General features: G+C 45.7%; 1 protein-coding gene across 4 annotated transcripts in view; it reads left to right on the top strand.

Annotated features, from left to right (window-relative positions):
• NSD2 (nuclear receptor binding SET domain protein 2) overlaps nt 1–23264 on the top strand; it is a 114267-nt gene that overhangs the window by 64478 nt on the left and 26525 nt on the right. For 3 of the 4 annotated variants that reach the window (XM_030801369.1, XM_030801368.1, XM_030801370.1), the window contains 8 exons: nt 2647–2765; nt 5910–5991; nt 7115–7239; nt 18522–18653; nt 19436–19559; nt 20748–20948; nt 22567–22746; nt 23099–23255. In XM_030801369.1, coding sequence (XP_030657229.1) covers nt 2647–2765; nt 5910–5991; nt 7115–7239; nt 18522–18653; nt 19436–19559; nt 20748–20948; nt 22567–22746; nt 23099–23255 — 1120 coding nt within the window. Of the gene's footprint in view, nt 1–2646; nt 2766–5909; nt 5992–7114; nt 7240–9811; nt 16293–18521; nt 18654–19435; nt 19560–20747; nt 20949–22566; nt 22747–23098; nt 23256–23264 lie in introns of those variants that run through there. The other variant, XM_030801371.1, reaches the window with a different exon arrangement.

Below are 23264 nucleotides of genomic sequence, written 5' to 3'. Positions count from 1 at the left end.
AAATCCATACAGATGCCTCTGTTGCTTGTTTCTGTAAGAAACAGCTGCTGCCTCATCCTGGATGAATGGAGAGGTGCTTAGGAGGTGCTGTGTTGAGGATGTGCTGTGTCAAGGACCTCACCTGTGGGAAAGCAAGGCACAGGGCTGGCATTGTGCTCATGAACAGGTGTTCTGAAGGCAGACCTGCCTGAAGGGGGGCCTCGAGAGTTTGGCTGGCTGTGCCATGTGGTGCCTATGCTTGGCAGTGGCTGAGCAGGTCCTGCTGCCGAGCATTCCATGGGCTTCTTCCCCAGGCTGCCTTTGCACCAGCCTGCAGTGGCGTGGCCAGGAGCGGGCTTTACAAGGGCTGCTTGCCTGGCCCCCATCACACCAGGCTGGAACTGCAGCTGGTGAGGGCCCCCACGCTCTGGCTGCTGACTCTTCTTGCGCATTGGGCTCAGGCCTAGACCCGAGGTGAGGCTCGGTGAACGCATTGGCACAAGGGCACGGACACTTACTTGTACCTCTGCCTGAGGCCTTGCTGGACCCTGTGGAGCTGAGCACCCTTTTGCTGGTGTCTTCTGTCCCAGCAGTAGTGAGGCTTGAGGGCGACAGTGTCCTTCAGGGCAACAGTGTCCTTCTGCAAGATGTTTTATGAAGAGTCCATTAATAAAAACCCTGAACCCCTCTGTAAAGCAGTCATGCAAATGATAATACTGGATTTATATTTAAAATAAACATTGGCATGTTGAAATTAATCATCTCTCTAGAATTTGCACTCTTACACCTTACCGTCTTAGGTCGGTATTGTTTGGATGCCTTAGGTCTTGGATTAGCTGCTATTCCTGAGAACACCTAACACATGGCACAGCTGAGCAAACATGGAGGAAGCCCTTAATTTGCATATATAAATGTAGTGTTACTACTTAACATGTTTCTTTAAGGAAATGTTTAAAAAGTAGCAAGTTTTTTTTTTTTTTTAAGTTCAACTTAAATTCCACAAGTCTTTGAATGTTAGTAAGGAAAAGATTTTTTTTGGCCGGGCGCGGTGGCTCACGCTTGTAATCCCAGCACTTTGGGAGGCCGAGGCGGGCGGATCATGAGGTCAGGAGATCGAGACCATGGTGAAACCCCGTCTCCACTAAAAATACAAAAAAATTAGCCGGGCGTGGTGGCGGGCGCCTGTAGTCCCAGCTACTCGGAGAGGCTGAGGCAGGAGAATGGCGTGAACCCGGGAGGCGGAGCTTGCAGTGAGCCGAGATTGCGCCACTGCACTCCAGCCTGGGCGACAGAGCCAGACTCCGTCTCAAAAAAAAAAAAAAAAAAAAAAAAAGATTTTTTTTTGTTTTTTGGTTTTTTTTAGACGGAGTTTCATTCTTGTTGCCCAGGCTGGAGTACAATGGCACGATCTCGGCTCACTGCAACCTCCACCTCCTGGGTTCAAGCGATTCTTCTGCCTCAGCCTCCTGCATAGCTGAGGTTGCAGACATGTGCCACCATGCCCGGCTAATTTTGTATTTTTTTTTTTTTTTTTTTTTTTTTTTTTTGAGACGGAGTCTCGCTCTGTTGCCCAGGCTGGAGTGCAGTGGCGCGATCTCGGCTCACTGCAAGCTCCGCCTCCTGGGTTCACGCCATTCTCCTGCCTCAGCCTCCCGAGTAGCTGGGACTACAGGCGCCCGCCACCACGCCTGGCTAATTTTTTGTATTTTTAGTAGAGACGGGGTTTCACCGTGGTCTCGATCTCCTGACCTCGTGATCCGCCCGCCTCGGCCTCCCAAAGTGCTGGGATTACAAGCGTGAGCCACCACGCCCGGCTAATTTTGTATTTTTAGTAGAGATGGGGTTTCTCCATGTTGGTCAGGCGGGTCTCAAACTCCTGACCTCAGGTGATCCGCCCACCTCAGCCTCCCAAAGTATTGGGATTACAGGCCTGAGCCACCACGCCCGGCCTAGGAAAAGATTTTTTTAAAATACTGGGCTATCAGGAGGCAGAGGTTGCAGTGAGCTGAGATCGTGCCATTACACTCCAGCCTGGGCTACAAGAGCGAAACTCCATCTCAAAAATAAGTAAATAGATAAAATACTGGGTTATATTTAAATTTAATGCTTTAATACATTAAATTATAATTATAAGGCCAGGCGCGGTGGCTCACGCCTGTAATCCCAGCACTTTGGGAGGCCGAGGCACGCGGATCACGAGGTCAGGAGTTCGAGACCAGCCTGACCAATATGGTGAAAACCCATCTCTACTAAAAATACAAAAATTAGCTGGGCATGGTGGCACGTGCCTGTAATCCCAGCTACTCAGGAGGCTGAGGCAGGAGGATGGCTTGAACCCACAAGGCGGAGGTTGCAGTCAGCTGAGATTGTGCCACTGCCCTCCAGCCTGGGTGACAGAGCAAGACTCCATCTCAAAAAATAAAAATAAAAAATATATATATATTTATAACAGATGCTAATATAATCTCTAAGGTTAGATATAGTCGCCAGTTTTTTTGTTGTAAAGAGATTTGAGCTGTAAGACATAAGCCCTGGAAATCAGCAGGGTTACAGGAAACACATCATGGGCTGGATCTGTATGTTGAATGCCCTGGGTAGGTTCTCACAGTGCTTCAGTGCAGCTTTTGGAGTGGTTTTCATGTACATTTTCCCCATCCCCATTCCAAGGTAATGTAAATGGGAAAAAAAGAAACCACACAAAGAGGACACAGGACCCTACAGAAGATGCTGAAGCTGAGGACACACCCAGGAAAAGACTCAGGACGGACAAGCACAGTCTTCGGAAGGTAATTGTGTTTCAGGTTTGCTTGACCTGTCAGAGTGTATGCTCTGTGACTCTTGGTGCCACTGTTTTCCTGCATGGGAGCACACATGAGATGCAGGTGGCGGTGCACTCAGCTCCTCCCAGGCTGGTATTCAGCAGAAGGCTTGCATTTCTCACAGAACCCCATTGAGAAAGGCTGCTTGCAAGTTCTTACCCACCAAGGGTGTTATCACAGAAACCGATGATGTGTTGCTCTTCAAGAAAACAGACATCCAAATGCTTTGTGTAATACTTGTTCTTTAGATTGGACAAAATTTTCATTAAAAATGACCTCTTCGGCCGGGTGTGGTGGCTCATATCTCTAATCCCAGCACTTTGGGAGGCCAAGGCAGGTGGATTGCTTGAGGTCAGGAGTTCGAGACCAGCCTGGCCAACATGGCGATACCCCGTCTCTACTAAAAATACAAAAAATTAGCCGGGCGTGGTGGCGTGCGCCTGTAATCCCAGCTACTCAAGAGGCTGAGACAGGAGGATCGCTTGAACCTGACAGGCAGAGGTTGCTGTGAGCTGAGATCATGCCACTGCACCCCAGTGTCGTAAGATTCTGTCTCAAAAAAACAAAAACCCCAAACACCATAACCTCTCTATAGGGCTTATTATTCAGGATATAAATAATGAACTGGCATCAAAGTCCATTAGAGATATGTGTTACATGTCAATAAAAAGTCAACAGTTCATTAAAGGCAATGAACCTAGATTTTATTTAGTTCATTAGTAATTCATGTTATTGTTTACTGAATGGGAATACTAAACAGGCTGTGCAGGAAAAGTGCAGCATAGATACAAAGCCAGCCCGAGGTCCTTGTGCTCCTCGCTTACTGCCAGCATGTGTCCAGGGACAGAGTTTGCCTGGTACCTGCAGGGGACTGAAACCAACCAAGGAAACACTGAATTATTCTGTCTAGCGTATGGTGCCCATGCATGTAGAAGACGTGAGCCCTTTTCCTAGTGTATGAAGTGGTGCCATTCATTTCAACTGTCTCAGATGTCCAGTTAACTTTTTCATGAACTGAGACTTTAATTAGACTTCGTACTTTGTTTGAATTTCCATTTTATTTGATAATAGTTCTGGCCGGGTGTGGTAGCTCACACCTGTAATCCCAGCACTTTGGGAGGCTGAGGCAGGTGGATCACTTGAGGTCAGGAGATCGAGACCAGTCTGGCCAACATGGTGAAACCCCATTTCTACTAATAATTCAAAAATTAGTTGGGTATGGTGGTGCATGCCTGTAATGTCACCTACTCCGGATGAGGCAGGAGAATCACTTGAACCTGGGAGGCGGAGGTTGCAGTGAGCTAAGATCGCGCCACTGCGCTCCAGCCTGGGTGACAGAAGGAGACTCCATCTCAAAAAAAAAAAAAGTTCTGACAGAGTAGTTGTATATATTTGTGATTTTGAGTAAAGCTTCATCCTGTTTTTCACTGATCTGAGTTAAAATGCTCTTTTTATTTCAAAGAATGGAAAATAAATCTCACATATTGCTAAGGTGTAAATATGTGGACACCATATCATTTATCTTATTTCTTTAAACTTGTATTTGTAGTTGAGAGGAGCAGGCAGGCCCTGCCCCATTTTTCTGGCCCACAGAACATTCTTCTGGGGCACCTGCCATCAGGTGAGGTTGTTGAGCGATCAAGTGTTCAGCAGTAAGCTAGGTCAGATTCACCTGTAGTCACTAAGGTTTATAGTTACCAGGAAGCCTGCACTTAACAGTTGCTCTGGTCACGTAATTTTTTTTTTGAGAGAGAGTCTCACTTCGTCACCCAGGGTGGAGTGCAGTGGTGCAGTCTTCACTCACTGCAACCTCCGCCTCCTTGATTCAAGTGATTCTCGTGCCTCAGCCTCCCGAGTAGCTGGGATTACAGGTGCGTGCCACCATGTCCAGCTAACTTTTTTGTATTTTTAGTAGAGACAGGGTTTCACCATGTTGGCCAGGCTGGTCTCAAACTCCTGACCTCAAGTGATCCGCCCACCTCCACCTCCCAAAGTGCTGGGATTACAGGTGTGAGCCATTGCGGCTGGCCAGGTTACCTTCTATTAAAGTAGCCCTTTGCTGGCAATCATACGTAAACTGGTTGCTTTGAAATATTTGTGTAAATGATATACCTAAAAAATACATGGCCCTGGACACTCAAAATACCAAAGTTCACATTAAGTGGCTAGTAATGTTTTATTAGTTCCTATCTCAGGAGATAGCACATGATAAAAAGAAGTAGTGGTGTCTCATCAGATTCGGGTTTTATAAACCTGAGCCAAACCACCTATGACACCCAGTGTGCACTGAGCACTTCTGACATGCTGGGCACTGTCCCAAGTGCATTCTCCTGTCGCCTTGTCCATGATCCTCTGGATTCCACCTCACCGCATCCTGTCTCACTGGCTCTGGTTCCAGGCAGGTGGGTGAGATGGAGTATGAGTGCAGGAGTGGCAAGTCATTCCCTGGGCAGCACTGCTCTAGTGCTATGGGGACAGGGCATTTTTCAGCCACACCTTTCAGAATCTCAGCCCTTGATAAAAGCTTCATGATCCCTTCTCCCTTTTTTTGCTTTTCTCAGTTGTGAAATATTTTACTGATGATCTTTGTTCATTAGGTGTATCTGGTGTTTGTCTAAAAATTGGAAATCCTCAGTATAGTGAAACTAGTAATGTTGGTCCTGACTTAGCAGGGCTGAGTCTAACTTCATTGGATACCTTTTGAATGGAAGGATCCATTTTTCTCATTTTCATCCTTCGCTTTGGGTTCAGTGGAGAGTCTAGGTGCATGTTCAATACGACTTGTATCAGGTGTCTTAACCACATGACTGCAGCAGGTCTTGGCGTGGCCCCACCCACCTCGCCCTCCTGACAGATGCGAGAGCGGGAGGTGCGAAGAAAGAATCAGTCCAGATTGTGAAAAAAAAAGTCTGAGATTGGGCAACCATGGATGACTTATGTGTGGAACACATTTCCAAAGGAAGAAGTTTCTGCCACAAAACTTTTCAGCAACCTGTGTTCATTCACATGAGGAGATTTTTTTTCCTTTCTTTTCCTTTTGTTGTTCTTTTTCTTTTTTTTCCTTTTTTTCTTTTCTTTTTTCTTTTTTTTTTTTTTTTTTTTAAATAATAGAGAGACACAATCACTGACAAAACGGCCAGAACAAGCTCTTACAAGGCCATGGAGGCAGCCTCCTCGCTCAAGAGCCAGGCAGGTAATGTGGTCAGCGCCCTTTCCTTCTTGGCTTCTGGGTGCCCAGGCTGGGGCTGGGTGGGTGGGCTGAGAGTGTGAAAGGGGAAGGCTGGGGCTGGTGAAGGGGAACAGGGCAGGGGAGGAATCCACAATTAAGCTAGGTGCGAAAAAGAAGGAAAAGAGGTTCTCCTGTGGTTGAAAACTAAACTGTTTTAATGTGTATGTTGTTTTGAAGGGTTTGGCTGAATTTTATTGAAGTTACTTTTTACTTGGCTCTTTTATTTTCAATTTAAAATTTTACTAGAAAAGTGATTTCAACCAGAAGTTTTCAGGTTTCTTACTTGATGGTGCCAGTTGCTACTGTAGATTCTGTGACCCTTCAGTACCCTGACCCTCTGCATGTAAGCTAACAGTAAGGGCTCGTTATTTATATTTCACATGCTAAAAAAACTAGCTTAAAATATTTATGAAAGGTAACTGTCAAAAAAATAAGAGGGGAAATTACACTTCCTTTTACCTTTTAGTTATCTTTTTGAAATATCTGTTTGATCCCTTACTGAAGAAGTCATACCTTCTCCAACTCTTAATTAAAAGGAAAACAAAACCCTGGGGGAGGAGAGTGAGGGAAGATTGGCAGTGGCTGTTTTTCTTGTTTTGCATGAGGTGCTTGACTGGCTTTTAAAAATCAGTTAAACAGACTTAAAAAAAAAAAAAGACATGAGCAATTGGACATGTGAATGCTGATGATATAAGAGCATTGTTACTTTTAAGTATGGGAGTAGCATTGTGGTTATATGTAAGGCTTTATGTTCAGAGATTTGTGCTGAACTTTTTATGGATGAAATCATATGTCTTGGATTTGCTTCAGAATAATCTGGCAGGGGGATGTGGAACCAGGTATGGATAGAGCCATGCTGGCCCCAGGTTGATGTTTTTGGGGGCCAAGTAGCAAGGACATGGGGTTCATTGTACAGTTTGTCTGCTTTTATGTTCAGATTTTTCCATGATAAAAAGTTAAGCCAGAAGGACAAAGGAATTCAGAAGATTCATCTTTAGAACTTCACTTATTTGAGGGGTAATTTTAAAGCAGTAAAAAGATTAAGGGTTTATGATTTGAAACTTTACAAACCAAAATTATTTTACAGCAACGAAAAATCTGTCTGATGCATGCAAACCACTGAAGAAGCGAAATCGGGCTTCCACGGCAGCATCTTCAGCTCTTGGGTTTAGCAAAAGTTCATCTCCTTCTGCATCCTTAACTGAGAATGAGGTAAAATAATAATAATAATGATAACCATGGCATTGGTATGAAGGCCATTTAGCTGCCCACGCTGCAGTGTGAGTAACGCTCAGACTTCATAAGCACAGCATTGGTGCTCACTGCCAGTGCAGATGCTTTAGGGCCTCTTGGCTATCTCAGATTCATGAAATGGACAAACAGTGCACTATGTTAGTTTATTTGAGCACTTTTTATACACACACACACAGTGTGTACATGTACAGATATACTTCAGTCTTGATGCAGTTTCATAGTTCTTAAAAATCTGTCTTAAGAATGTTGTGTTCTGTGTAGCCCTCACACTGTAAGAGTTCACATGGAAGTAAGTCTGCGTTGGTTCTGAAAGGGCACAGTGTCAGTTGAGCTGACATACTGGGTGGGGTGGAGGGCGACTCACACACCACACCTGATTCCTGTTGCTTCCAGACCTAGGCTCGTGGAGGAAGCCAAAGATTTCTTTGTTCTCATGCATTTCATGGCTTTGGTCCTTTAAATTCTGGCACATTTTTAGTTACTTGAGTGTTGAGGTGAGTCAGAACTACCATTGTAATAATGACTCCTATGTTCTGGACTTGCAAAGTATATGATAGCAAAATAAAGCCATTTGGGGCTGCTGCCTGCCATCATTGTAACATGACACTTAGACTTTATTATCAAACCTAAATTTTTTGCTGTTGCCAAAAACAACAAATAGCCACAGAATGTAGGTGTGACACTTTTTTGTTCAGAGGTAGTTTTGGTTTCCTGATTTTTAGGGATTACCTTCATAGAGCTTTGGAATTTTAATTTCTTGTTATTTGGTTCTCCGTGATGCTGTTTTTCTCATTGTAGACATAGGTCCTGTTTTTGTCATATCTATGAGGAGATGATAACTGGGGGCTCATTTGAAACAGGGTAGTGAGGCAAGGGCTGGACAGGCCCCTTACTCTTGCTGAGTCAGAAGGCGGCACTTCTGGCCAGGTCTCTGCCATGGTCCCCAGGAAGGATGGGGTGTGCCTCAGTTGTTTCCACTCATTAGAGGAGGGTAGGCCTTCCAGTGCAGGAAGGTCAGGGACCTAGGTAACCTGTGCCAGGCTCAGAGAGCTCTGCAGCTTGCCACTCTGAATCCTTAGTGATGGTGCAGATAGCGACCACTCCTCCGAGTGGGATTTTCTGCAGGGACTCAAACCAGCTCAGTGGTGGTCGAGACCTGCTCACGGATGGTGGGACTGGGGCTGGTTTACAGTTTGATACGTGTAGATAACTAAGCATTTGTGACTTTCAGACACACTGGAGAAAATGCAGTAAGAATTCTTTACTGAAACATCTAGGAGCTTACTGAAATATGAAAAGGCAAATTTTATACAAATTATTTTTCCTTTTTCCTTTCTTTCTTGTCCAAGTTCAGGTTAAAATCTTAGAAAATTAAAGGAAAGGTCATTTATAGTTCCAAAGAAGAATATTAAACATTTTTCACTTAAGTTGAGATTTTTGCTTTAAAGAGCTTTTAATGAGTTTTTCTGTTATCATAATTTTGGTCCAGTTATTCACTTGAGTTGTTGCTTATACTATTGTCAGGTACAATAGAGAGAACTTGGAACCTGCTGAAATTTTGTCTGTTATTCCTGATCCTAAGTCATGTATATCGAAGGCTTTGATTTAGAGTCATGCATGAGGCCAGTGCAGCAGGGATCGAGGCTTGCCCATGAGTCAGGGGAGCTCAGTCTCCCTGGCCTGGGCAGTTGTTCTGACCTTGAGAAGACGTAGATGAAGCATTTTATCATCATTAGACTTAATTTTTAATTCTTTAGAATGTCAGAAGTTGATAGGTTGTTAAATACATTTATATAATACATTAAATATATGAAATTAATACACCTTCCTACATTTTGAAGGTGATGCATAGATCCCATAGTGTGCATCATGTTCCTTATATGAAAACATTTAAATTACTGGGTCTTTTCCATTAAACTACTTTTGTATGGCTTAGATAAATCTTCCATTAGTGTTCATTTTTATAGAATTATGCTGTTAAAACTACTTTAGGTGAACAAATAAACTTGTCTATTATGTATTAATGCGACTGAACTACAGTAAATGTTTGTGATGTTTCCAATGCTGAATGCCTGTTAGCATATGAGGCAAAGTGTAGTGTTATAAAAAACACCCTGTTGACTGCTGGGCCTGATTCTGATATGAGTTAGGTGACCATGAGAATTGCTGTTTGAGGTCCACACTGGCACACACCCATTTGGGGTCACACCCCCTTTGCATGTTTGTATTTCCTCCCTTTCATCACATTTGTTTGAAATAGGTACTTTCATAGGGTTGGTATTTCAGAACACTTTAGGTCATGTTGTAGTTTAAATTCTTCTTGGAAAAGGTATATGTGATAAATAAAAATTTTTATTGGAATAATCATTACATGGTACTACATCACCCTGAGGAAGAGAATAAATTAAAATTACACACTTGCATGACAAAGGCCTGTGAAGGAATTAATGTGATTTAAGTGTTTTGTAACTTCATTTTTTATTCCTTTAGTAGAGCAAATTCTTATTTTTTTCGCCTTCACTGGTAACAGCTTTTGTGGGAGCCCACACCAGTCAAGTTGGATTTGAACCCAGCTGCTCTGTACTGCACTTAGAATGATGTAATATTCCAGGATGCTGCTGCAGGTGGCGTATCATCGTACACACTCAGTGACATTTCTATCACAATCATTTTATGGAAGATGTGTGATAATCTGTTTTTACTGGTATTAATAAACACATACAATGAAGAAAACAGATAACAAATTTTAAGACCAAGGTAAGATAACTAATCAAGGCCATTTAATCAATCACATTCATCTCATAATAGAAACACGTTCATATTCCAGTGGTCAATGTAGATTTCAAGTTGAAAGGCAGACCCTTTAGTTGGGGGCTGTCCAGAGCTGCAGCAGGGCTTTGCACGGAAGGGGTGGCCCTGTTAGAGTTGCTGCTCCTCTAGTTTGTAACTTACTGGATTTTTGTGGAAAATATCAGCGTCGGTACCCTCAGAAACAAACTAACAGCACACGTTAGGAGGAGTCCTCATCAGCTGTTCTCATTGCCAATGAGATATATTCAGTATTGTAGATACTACACTAATTTCCAACATAAGAGGCAGGAAGAGTTTGATTCTATCCTTTTTTACTAAACAGTTTTATTATGACACTAGATACAGTAAATTTTTAGAAAAAAATACCATTTACAGTATTATTGTGAACCATTTAACCCTTTTGATCCAAGGCCCCGGACCAAGGGGATACTGTAATCAGGTTATTTACACCAACCGCTGCTTCAGTTGCTTCTATAGAGCATCAGCCCTCATGTTTCATTGTCTTAACGTCGAGGAGCAGCCTGGTGTCCTGCCCCAGGTGTCCGCATTTTTGCATGGTGAGGAAAAGGCTTACTTACCTTCAGCTCATAAAAGCAGAAGGTGTGCTATTCACAATACCATGCGAGTAGCCCACAGTTCATTCCCAGCAGATTCTTTGGCTGTGTTTTATCTTTAATGAACGTTTCTGACTAATATTTTGTTGTAAACCATTAAGTAATGTAACGCATGTAAGATGCTTAGGGTGCCTGGCCAGGACTCCGTGGTTTCCTGTTGTGACAGTAATAATGGTTATAATAATAAAAATGATAAAATCGCCATCATTCTATTTTTATCCAAAAGTATAAATTTTGCTTTGGCATGAAAAGTGGTCCTCTTGACTGCATTATGCATGCGAGGATGAAATAAACCTAGAAGTGCAGAACACTGGATTTGTGTGTGTGGCGCTTTAGGGTGCTGGACTGTATGGCTGAGGGCTGGTTGGGTTGCTCTATTGGCTCTGCTCAAATGTTGCAGGATACATAGCCCCAAAGATGGTCTAGGAGCAATCTAAGCTGTGTTACTCCAAAGGACATGAAAAAGCTCAAGAGTAAAATTAAAATTCTCAAAAAAAATCACGAAATTTAAAGATGGGAAAAAAAAGATGGTATAAAAATGGCTCTGGTTCAGTAAGCAGTCACCCAAAGACTCTACCCTGAAAGGCTTTTGATGAAAATGAAGGGAATTCATTTGAAATTACAGCATGATGAATTTTGCGTGGCTGGCCAGCCAGCTAGCCCATAACTGATAGATGCATTAGAAGTCAGCCAGCGCACAGGTGCTCCCTCTATATTATGGAGAAAGCGAAACCCTGCAAATGACCAAATGGTGTCCAAAGAGCAGCATGACATCGGCATCAGCTGACTACCCAGGGGCACATGGGGTAACGTGGACAGGAATGACAGTGTTTCTCAGCGGGGGGGGGGGGGGGGCGGGGGTGGTGACATTGTTCCCTGGGGACATTGGGAAGGTGGGCAGGGGCAGGTGAACTCAGCACTCTGCAGTGAGAGGGACAGTCCCATGTGTGGCAGCATTGTTCCACTTCAGATGCCAGGAGTGGACTCATCATAGAGGAGCAGAGTTTTCTGAGAGGACCATCTCCTGGTTTCCTGAAGGAGGTGGGTGGAAAGGGCTCTTGTTTGAAAGAACTTAGGGAGGACCATTGGCTTGCCAAGAGTACAGAAATTCATTATGCTGCTAATTTAACGTGGAATTCCTTCATTTCATAAGAACCTCAAAATAATGGTGATACATTCTAGCCTTAAGACATTTGAATTGCTGGTTGTTGAGATGAATTTTGTTTGTCATACATGGAACCATTTTAGTCCCATTTGACTCGCTTCAGACCATCTTCCACACACTGTGTCTGTGCCTGGCGAGGGGAGGTGGCTCTCTAGTGTAAAACTTGAGGCATTCACAAGAGGTGAAAACTTGTCAGAATATATAAAAGCTTAGATTGTAGCTGTTCTAAAAACGTAAGTACTCCATTGTAATAGAGTGGCATCTTCAGGTAGTGCACGCATTGGCAATAGAGGTCCTGAATTGTTTTTCTGAGACTGATCTGAGAGCCATTGGGCCACCAAGCCTTTATATATCTGTTTCTAAAATTGCCCCACCTGCTCTAGATGGATCTGTGGCCTTTCCTCAGTGTTCATGCAAAAATTAAATGTCTTTTTTCAGTCATACTGACTCCAGGTGTAGTTACATCTCAGTGCTGTCTTGAGTATACATTTTATCTCTTATACCTGTATCTCCCAACTAGAAACAGCTCCAGTGTTTTTAAGAGAATGTTTCTTAAAACCAGTAGGAAACTTAAGCGAGGTTTCATGACACACAACCTTTCATGTCGTGAAAGGCAGAGGGTGACTGTGTGATGTGCAGAGTCCTCGGACAGGAGTCCGGGGCTCCTCTGTCCCACTGCTGCTTCTTGAGTGGGTGGAGTGGTGCTTAGAGGATCTCCGAGAGGTGCCCGCAGCTCTAGGGAGATCTGATTTTGCGTTTTTTGTTTCATTACTTCACACAGAAGCCTAGGTAGATTTAAAATGGGGTGCTCAGGGACTGGGAAACAAGATGGGGGTGGGGTGGGGAGATGGGCATTTGGAGAGTTTCATGTAGCTGGAGACGTTAAGAGCTGAGCACACCATAGGAAAGGAGGGAGGATGCTGTGCGAGAGCCATGCTGTCAGGAGCAAGCTTGCTGCTGCTGTGCTGCCCTGGCCCTGGCCTTGCTTGCCCACGGTTTGTGCCCAGAGGTGTGTGTGAGGCTGCCAGAACAAGTGCTGAGTCTGTCACAGAGATGTTTAAAAAAGAAAACTAAGATTATAAATTAGCATCTAGTTCCAAAACCAAAAAAAGTGCCTGTGGATATATATAAAATTAAGATGATAAGAAAGTGCTCCTGAGAAGGCTCTTGCCAGAAGCCTGATGTGAGTGGGTGGCACCTGTGGTGGCAGGGCTGCAAGCTGGGCTTCTGTCCTCCTCTGTGTCCCGGCATGGAAGCCAGTATAAGCATTTCCAAATGAGGGAAAAGTCCTTGGGTCCTTGGCTCGTTTGATCCAGTTGAGTTGAAAGGGTTGCCTTGGCGGCAGAGGCTCCTCTGATGGCCGTGACATCAGTCACTGCGTCTGGGCCTGAGATGTGCCTGGAAGGCTGTAAAGCCACGGATTCCCCTCGCTGGAGAGGCTCCTGTCTGATAGCGGTAGATGAAAAATAAGGTTGTTATGACTTTGGCAACCTTGCTTCATTTCTTTTTCATTTGACTTATAACACACTTCTCTAACATCTAGCCCTTTTAAATTTTTAATTAATTTCAAAGGTTCATCTGGCCAGGTAGACTTTTGTATACAGACCAGGTGAGAGCCCTTTTGACTTAGTGTGAAAATATAACATTTTATGCTTTTAAAATCAATAGATTGATCACTTTAGTTTTTTTAAAAAATCTATAAACAGTAATTGCTGAGGTTTGTGGTTTATCTTTGAGATTGTAAAGCTAAATTACAGTCTTGCCAGAGAAACTGAGGTAACTGTCATTAGAAAAGGTTTCTCAAAATACTCGCAAAGCTGTTATTGGCTTAACTTCTAAAATTTGGGGGGTCTTGCATTTATTTATTTATTATTATTTATTTATTTAGAGACAGCCTCTCTGTCGCCTAGGCTGGAGTGCAGTAAGTGGCACAATCTCGGCTCACTGCAACCTCCGCCTTCTTGGTTCCAGCAATTCTTCTGCCTCAGCCTCCCGAGTAGCTGGGACTACAGGCGGCCGCCACCACACCTGGCTTTTTTTTTTTTTTTTTGTATTTTTAGTAGAGACAGGGTTTCGCCATATTTGCCAGGCTGGTCTTGAACTCCTGACCTCGTGATCCAGTCGCCTCACCCTCCAAAAATGCTGGGATTACAGGCGTAAGCCACCGCACCTGGCGGGTCTTGCTTATTTTAAAAGAAATATTCTGACTCATATTTTAGGACTTTTTGTCAACGAAATTGGTTTTGATCCCTTTGGGTACCATTTTTATTGTTTTACCTAGAATGTTAGAAATTACCACTAATTTACCTGGCAGTGATGTCAAATTGACTGTAATTAGCAGGTAGAAAATTATTTGTATTATATTCATCTGATTCCTATACTGGATGAGCAAGGGGCATGCTTCCTATGGGACATTCTTACAGCAGGGTGTCTCTCCAACAGCCCGACAGTCCTAGTCTTTTTGGTTGGATACCTTTGAGCTCCATGGTTACGTGTTAGGTCCACATTTATGTTTTTTTCTAGCCTACCTGTAGTTGTTGGCCTTTTTGCATATGACTCTCGGGTAATATTTTGATGCATGCTGACCATCCAGGCATATAGTATTTTCAAGAAATGACTGAGGTAGGGGTGGGGGTCCTGGTCTGGCTGATAGGGGATTTGCTCAGCACTGTACCAGTGGAAGCAGGTGTATTGTGGGCAGTTTTGTCATTGTCCTCAAGTCGTTCACAGACAGTGCACGGCCTGCTGCCTGCAGTCGGCCAGACCAGGCTCCTCCCCAGCACACTCCCTGTGGGATGGCCACTGCTCAGGACACAGTGGGACAAAGTTGGGTTGATAGGATATTTTCGATTCATTTTACCTTTGACAAGGGCAGGCCTTGAATTGGGAGCAGCAGCCACCTGGCCTCACGCTGGCCACAGGTGACACTTGGTCCTTGCTGCCACCTGCTTGGGGCTATGTGGCTATGGCTACACAAAAGCCTGTGCAGGTTAGAAGATGACTGTGGCATGCAGTGGTGCTCTGTGAATGGAGGCTTCCTCTGTTCTCAGAGACTCACCCCCAGCCCTGACCCTAGAATTTAGGGATAGCCAGGAAGTTTCTAGTTTGTGTAACCTAGAAGGGTCATTTTAATAAAAATTGTTATGAACTATAGTATTTTAGATGATGAGTGACTTATTTTAATTCCACTTTAACATTTTACTCTGCTGTTAACTTAGAAGACGTGTTTGAGATTAGTCTTGATTTCACACTCATTTAATCTGCTGAGCACAGGGCTGTTGTCATTTGTAAACACTGTGGAGGTACTTCTCGCCATCAACTTCCTTCTTTACAAAACCATCACTTCAACATGAAAATTATGTCAGTTTATAGAAATATTTATTGTTCAAGGTCTGTAATTGTATTTCAAAAACGATGTCGTATTCAAGTTGTGAAGGGATTTGTTTTGTCAAAAAATTAAAAACTCAATGTGTATGACGCCACTCTGAAGAATAGGGGAGCGCTTTGCAGTCACAGAAGGTGGCATCTGACTGCGGCTCATACAGGTCACCCTGAAGGGCCACGTGCTTTTAGCAGTTGGCTGGAACGTGTTCACTAGGCTCCATTATGTTTGGTAATATCATCTTGAAAAGTCCCTGTAATAGATCAAGGAGACTGCATTCCCTGCCCTGAAGGAATGTATTTCTAAGGCAAATAGGCAACTTGGTACTATCTTATTCTGAGTAGAGAGTGGAGAAAGAATTTTCAGACTGAAGAAAACTTTGAAAAGTCAGGAGCTAAGCTGCTCGGAGCTCAGTGCCGCAGCATGGCTGTGGTGGACGCGGGAAGCAACGGGAAAGTTCTTGACAGAGCCTGTGTCCGCTCAGTCCCTGCACTTTTCCTTTCCAAATGCATCCCGTTGGATACGGAATAGATCGTAGATGTTGTAGACTGAGATTTGGGACTGTGTTGGGACCATACAGGTGAACGTGCCACCTCCACAAATGGCTTCTCCGAGTGAGTCACGTCACCTGGTGCGTGGAGGTGGAGCCTGCGGCTGGAGTAAGGCTCGCTGTGGGACGCCCTCGTACTTTGCTCTCCTTGCGGGTGGTTGCCGAGCCAAGAGCATTGGATCCTCCCCGACTGTGGCTAGTTGTCTGTCCAGTGGCTGGGAGGGGGTGTGGTGGGAAAAAGTCGGAATCTCTGCAATCTGTGTCATGGACTGTACTATTGTAAGGTCTATATTCTGTATGTGGGTCCCAGACCCTGATCAGGAAATGAGCCTCATGTGTGTCGTTAACATTTATATATTTCCATTCAAAATATGTATTCGGTGTTTATTTCCTCAAAACAGACTTTGTTAATGTAGGAAATCTCTCCAAGTGGAAACGTGCTAACTTTTTCTGTAAATCTGAAATAAAAGGTGCTGTTCCTTCCTCTGACCCAGGACTGCTTTGTGTTTTCTGTCTTTCTCTCCATGCATTTTTTTTTCTCATTTTTAAAGCTTTTTAAGTTTGTTCCACCACGTTAAGGGAAGAGCATGGGTTGGTGGATAGCGCTGGGGCTCTCTCCCGAGCCATGCAGAAGGCCCCTTTCTCTGGGCCTTGGTTCCCCCGTCAGATGGGTCAGCTTGGGCGACTGTGTGGGTGACTCTCTGAGTGGGGCCCCAGACAGTGTGGCCACTGCTTCCCCATGCCCTGTGCTCCCCTGGCGCCCCCTCCAGTCTCATCTCAGAAGTGCTCGGGTCCCCACTGAGTCCATATCTGATGGGCTTGTTAAATTTGAGGTTTGAACTCAGAGCACGTCAAATGGCCCTTTGTGAGTGTTAAAGAGCAGGATGTGAGCTACAGCTCCTGCAGGGCCCTCCTGGCAGCCTCACAGTGACAGAGCCTTAAAATGTGCACTGCTCTGATTAGTGTTCATGACGCTAGTCCATCTTCCTGGAAAAGGTGAGGAAATCAAGATTAAGAGGCTGCGTTTTCTTTAGACTTTGTGCTGTCAGGAGATGTATCTAGTGAGAAGAGAAGAGTGGCTCACATCTGTCACCACCCACAGTCACCAGTCAGAGCCGACGGAAGCCCTTGGAAAAAGCCCACTCTGGCTGGGTGCGGTGGCTCATGCCTGTAATCCTAGCACTTCGGGAGGCCAAGACAGGTGGATCACGAGGTCATGAGTTCAATACCAGCCTGGCCAACATGGTGAAACCCCATCTCTACTAAAAATACAAAAAAATTAGTCAGGCCTGTTGGCAGGTGCCTGTAATCCCAGCTACTCAGGAGGCTGAGGCAGGAGAATCGCTTGAACCCAGGAGGCAGAGGTTGCAGTGAGCTGAGGTTGTACCACTGCACTCCAGCCTGGGCGACAAGAACAAGACTCCGTCTCGAGAAAAAAAAAAAAAGCCCACTCTAACACCACTCTGAAGTCAGCAAACACTTCTGTGTTTGTTTTTAATTTGTTTTTCTTTCACTGCTCCCTGTAATGTCAGCTAAATGTAGAAAAGCTCACTGATAAGGTCACAGGATTGGTCAGAGTCCCTGGTGGGTTTGGCTTTTATCTTTTAATATGGCCCAATTCCAATTTCTGACTTTGTGTTCATTGGCAAACAGCAAGCCGATAACATAATTACTTGTTTTTGTGATGATTGAGGTGTACAGGAAATGTAGTTTATGTTTTTGCTCTGTTTCATCTCCAGAATTCAGTGTTCAACACTTACTTACCTAACATCAAATAAAAACCAAATTTTTTAAACACTTGATTTGACAGACAAGAAGATTCTCTATTATTCATTTAAATATTTGTTGATGTTGCTTGTCAGGTGAGGGTGAAATGCTGTGTACATGAGGGTGAGGCTGTATTCAGCCTGGTCTTCAGTGATTTCTATTAAATGAAGGGGAGAGAGAGGCAGAAGAGATACAACGTGTGAGCCATTCCACTCGCTCAGGGATTCCATGCCTTTATCTCAGGCCTTTTACCTAGATGTGAATCAAGTAGGTAGATTTTACCTTGGCTTTGCCCACCTCACTTCTCTGGTGGGGAGAACAAGTGAACTGTGAAATATCAGGACAAATAGGCAATGGGAGGAAGAAGAGAAACCAAACGGTCAGCCTGTGGTGTGAGTCCGGAAGACTCTCCTGACTCTGCACCCCCGCATAGGCACATACTTCTGAAAGGATGCGTGGTCTCCACCCCAGCGGCAGCTGGACAGCACGGTCACCTGATGAGGCTGACACTTACTTCATCCATGGTTCCTTTACACATTCGTTTGGTGTTAGCATGTTTCTCCCACCTTAGAGTAGTAGAACCTGAACAGACTAGGTAAGAAGGGCCAAGATTCTTGTTCCCAAAGCCTGTCTTAGTTCACCTACTAGAGCAAATTGGATGTTCATAACACTTCCTTCATTTTAAGGAATATGCCTCTTATATGCATATATATGCTAAATACTAGGTAGAATAAAGTCCATTTTTGAATTTTCTACATAGCCTAATTGACGGGTTGCATTATCACAAAAACCAGTTGATGATGGTTCTACTGTGAAATCACTGGCGGTACAGGACCAGTGTTGGAAAGACTGGAGGGTGGTGGGGCTGGGCAGGACGAGCCTGCCTGCAGGGCATGGCCACCCACTGTGTTCTGCGACTAGTGAACTGTCATCCGCCTCCTTCATCTCTAGGTCTCGGACAGCCTGGGAGACGAGCCCTCGGAGTCCCCATATGAAAGTGCAGACGAAACACAAACTGAAGTGTCTGTCTCATCCAAAAAGTCTGAGCGAGGAGTGACTGCCAAAAAGGAGTATGTGTGCCAGGTGAGGAGAAGGCAGCATCCGCTGTGCTCATGCAGATGTCTGACTGGGGCCCCGGTACACAGAGCGAATTTGTAGTCTTTTCTCTTCCCACCAGACCTCTTCCCCAATCTCACCATCACTCACTGATCTCTGTTTTGAAGGGGTCAGACTGACTCTCAGTGGAATCCTGGGATTAAGTTACCTCCATTAACATCCATAATTCACATGTAGGATGAGATTTGTATACACATCATGTAATCCACACACACACACACATACATAAAGTTCCTGTTGGAAAAGGTGAGGTGCTAGGCCTGTTTTAGCTTCACCGATGACATGCACACTGGACAGGCCACCTACATTCTGTGCTTCAGTCCCGCCCCATCCGTCAGCTGGAGATGGCATGGGAGCTTCCATGCCAGGCAGTCGATGCATGGGAAGTGTGAATACTGCCTGCAGTCAGCGTGGCACCTGCCATTTGGATTAGGGTGGCTTTGATTTCTATTGATTTTCAAATCTGATTTGAAATATGTTGGATGTATCCTTCAGGGTTGTGATCCTGTTACTTCCTTTGCCATTGCTGAGGACTGGCCCCTTTCTGTAACAGTCATCTGGTTTTAATCTGATACTGTATTTGTACATCCTGTTTGGGCCAGACGTTTGCCCATGCATGTTATTGTATATCCTTGAGTAGCAAAATTGGATATTCTGCCACTGGAGACAGAAGCAGACGGCTTCCCTTGTGGTAAGAGGTGCAGAAGGGACTGCCGGGCGCTGCTTACCCGCCTGCTCTGCCCCTGCAGCTGTGTGAGAAGCCGGGCAGCCTCCTGCTCTGTGAAGGACCCTGCTGCGGAGCTTTCCACCTCGCCTGCCTTGGGCTTTCCCGGAGGCCAGAAGGGAGGTTCACCTGCAGCGAGTGTGCCTCAGGCAAGTTCCCACGGGTGGGCAGCTCTGCAGCTTGGCCAGCCACCTGCTCCTGCAACCCCCTGCACAAAGTCCTGCCCTGAGGTGCCTGCAGAGGACAAGCTCCCTCCCCACCCCCACTGCCTGGCCCTTTCTGGAGCTTGTAGCCCACACCTGGCAGGTGTACCCACCTCTCAGTAGCTGCAGGGTTTGCTCTGATTTCAGTCGTATGTGCCCCCTTGGTACCTTTCCATCAGGTGGCGGGCAGGGTGGCGGGATGATAGGTCATGGGCTTTTCATCCCATGGGCTGGCCTGAGCCTGTGCTGTGTGTGAGGCGGCCACCACAGGTCACTGCCGCTCAGACAGTGCAGCATTAAGGGTACAGGTAACCTGGTTGGTCACCGAACGCTGAAGTCCATAGGAACATGGAGTTCTTTATGAAGACACAGTGTTACCTTGAGCCTCAGTTTCAACAGAAAGAACAGCTCCAGGCTTGTCCTGGGTTGTCAGTGCTGTTGTTCTGCCTCCGTATTACTGCATCAGGTGTTGCCCGGCACAGTCTGGGGTCTGTGAGGATGATGAGAGGACACCTGCACAGCCGTGGCCCTTCCTGCCTACTCACCGGGCCCAAGGAGTCTCCTAGCTCATGTCAGAAAACTTCTGGGTCAGGAAGACACCTGGAGAGTCTCCCAGGCCATGGCCCTTCCTGCCTGCTCACCGGGCCCAAGGAGTCTCCTAGCTCACGTCAGAACACTTCCTGGGTCAGGAAGACACCTGGAGAGTCTCCCAGGCCATGGCAGTCCCACAGCAGCACCTCACTTCTGGGAGTGTCTGTCTGCCTGCCCAGAATCAGAAGTGACTGCTCCACCACTGGCCAGCTGCTCTCAAGGAGGAAAGGCCTCTTTTCATAGGAGCCCCTTCCTTCAAGCTTCTTGCCAGTTAGACTGGGCCTCCCCAGCCAGGCTGCCTAGTAAGATTCTACTGTATTTCAGGTGAAGCTGGAGCTCAGATCGCAGCAAGGTAATCCTTGATGGCTGGATCTTTTTGCTGGAGAATGCTTGGACTAGTGAGCAAGGTTGGAAACAGGGCCAGGTGCTTTAGCAGCATGGCTGCCTGTGAAGAGGAGTCGCTTGATTTTAGTGGCTCAGAACTGCAATTTAATTCTTGTTCTTTGCACCTCTCTCTCCACCCCTTCTTTAACTTTTTGTTAGGGATTCACTCATGTTTCGTGTGTAAAGAGAGCAAGACAGATGTTAAGCGCTGTGTGGTAACTCAGTGTGGAAAATTTTACCATGAGGCTTGTGTGAAAAAATACCCTCTGACTGTATTTGAGAGCCGTGGTTTCCGCTGCCCCCTCCACAGCTGTGTGAGCTGCCATGCTTCCAACCCTTCAAACCCAAGGCCGTCGAAAGGTACAGGTGCACCTGCGCAGCCTTGCTGCGGGTCAGATGCAGGCCGGACGCAGGCCCATGGGCGCTTGGGAAGGTGGACTGTTGGGATTGTCACCAAAGAGCATTAATTATCTTGAGTGACTAACTGGACATCGGCTGGGTTGGGTTTTCTTTGACAAAAGACCTGTCTCCCTTTTCCTTCTTTTCATCCTAAATATCACCCTGAAGATGCTTAACTATAGGAGAGGGGCAACCTTTGGACCATTTTGATAGATTTTGTTTATCCTGGCTTTTTTTTTCTTTATAGAGTCTTGCTCTGTTACCCAGGCTGGAGTGCAGTGCGGTCACAGCTCACTGCATCCTTGACCTCCTGGGCTCAAGCTGTCCTCCCACCTCAGCCTCCTGAGTAGCTGGAACTACAGGCACATGCCACCACACCTGGCTGATTTTTGTAATTTTTTTTTTTTGAGAAAAAGAATCTCCCTCTGTTGCCTAGGCTGGAGTGCAGTGGCACGATCTCAGCTCACTGCAACCTCCGCCTCCCAGGTTCAAGCGATCCTCCTGCCTCATCCCTCCAGTAGCTGGGATTACAGGCACGCGACACCATACCTACCTAATTTTTGTATTTTTAGTAGAGGCGGGGTTTCATCATGTTGGTCCGGCTGGTCTTGAACTCCTGACCTCAGGTGATCCACCCGCCTCAGCCTCCCGAAGTGCTGGGATTACAGGCATGAGCCACCACACCTTGCAAATTTTTGTATTTTTTTGTAGAGATGAGGTTTCACCATGTTGCCCAGGCTGGTCTTGAACTATTAGGCCACTTCTCTGACCTCTTTTCCTTTTTTTGAGACAGGGTCTCCTTCTGTTGCTCAAGCTAGAATGCAGTGGTGTGATCATGGCTCACTGTAGCCTTGACCTCCCAGGCTCAGGTGATCCTCCCACCTCAGCCTCTCAAGTAGCTGGGACCACGGGTGTGGACCACGACGCCTGGCTAGTTTTGTTTATTTTTTTGTAGAGACGAGGTCTCACTGTTGTGTTGCCCAAGCTGGTCTTGAACTCTTGGGTTCAAAGAATCCTCCCACCTGAGCCTCCCAAAGCGTTGGGATCACAGGCATGAGCCCCACGCCCAGCCTGTTTGCTCTGGTTTTAATGGCCCGTTATATGTAAGAAAACATCTTTAAATCAAATTACATTTGGATTATCTAATGTTAGGTGTGTGGGATGAGGGTGGCAGGTTGTCTGTACTTCTTGACACCAGTGGTTCTTTTATTGGGCAATTTTGTCCTCCAGGAGACATTTGGCAATGTCTGGGGATAGTTTGGGGATGTGCTCCTGGCATCTAGTGAGTAGAGGCCAGGGATGCTGCTCAACACTGCACAATGCCCAGGACGGCTGCCCACGTGCCCCAGATGCCTGCAGCGCCCAGGCTGAGAAACGCAGCATTTTAGATGTGTGACCATTTTCTCAAACATTGTTTTGAAGCACCTTTGCTCTGAAAGCTTTTTTTAAATCAAATACCTCCATTTCATTTTAGCATTAACTTTTCAAATTCGTGGAGGCTGAGTAATTATTAGTTGTTCTTTTCACTATGACTGGAGTCAATGTTTGGGGTCCTTAGGGTGTGTTTCTTTGCCTTCAGGTAAAATGATGCGGTGTGTCCGCTGCCCCGTTGCCTATCACAGCGGGGATGCTTGTCTGGCAGCAGGATGCTCAGTGATCGCCTCCAACAGCATCATCTGCACTGCCCACTTCACTGCTCGGAAGGGGAAGCGACACCACGCCCACGTCAACGTGAGCTGGTGCTTCGTGTGCTCCAAAGGTGAGGGGCCTGGGAGTGTCTGCGGCACACGCCTCTCACACTCCCAGGAGCCACGTATCAAGGCAGGCTCATTCCTTGTCTGCGCTGTGTTCGTTGATGTTGACAGTGTTCTGTGCGTCTTCACATTCATAGTATATCACAGTAGCTCTAAATTAATTGTAATCATTTTGCAAACATACAGGAAATTATTTGTGGTGAAAATGACATTTGCTCTCGTGCTAATGTACGGATCGCTGTTTTAAAACTGATGTTTATAAGTTAAGGCTGTAATAAGTGTACCTTGTGAAGCACTGAATCTGGGCTGAGCCATAGCAGAATGGCTAAGCCTGGCCGCCTCACCCTCCTCTTGCAGGGGGGAGCCTTCTGTGCTGTGAGTCCTGCCCAGCGGCCTTCCACCCTGACTGCCTGAACATCGAGATGCCTGACGGCAGCTGGTTCTGCAATGACTGCAGGGCTGGGAAGAAGCTGCACTTCCAAGATATCATTTGGGTGAAACTTGGGAACTACAGGTGTGAGAC

This window comes from Nomascus leucogenys, chromosome 20 (genome assembly GCF_006542625.1).
Source record: "Nomascus leucogenys isolate Asia chromosome 20, Asia_NLE_v1, whole genome shotgun sequence".
Lineage (NCBI taxonomy): Eukaryota > Metazoa > Chordata > Mammalia > Primates > Hylobatidae > Nomascus > Nomascus leucogenys.
This window is presented reverse-complemented; position numbering and strand designations above follow the sequence as displayed.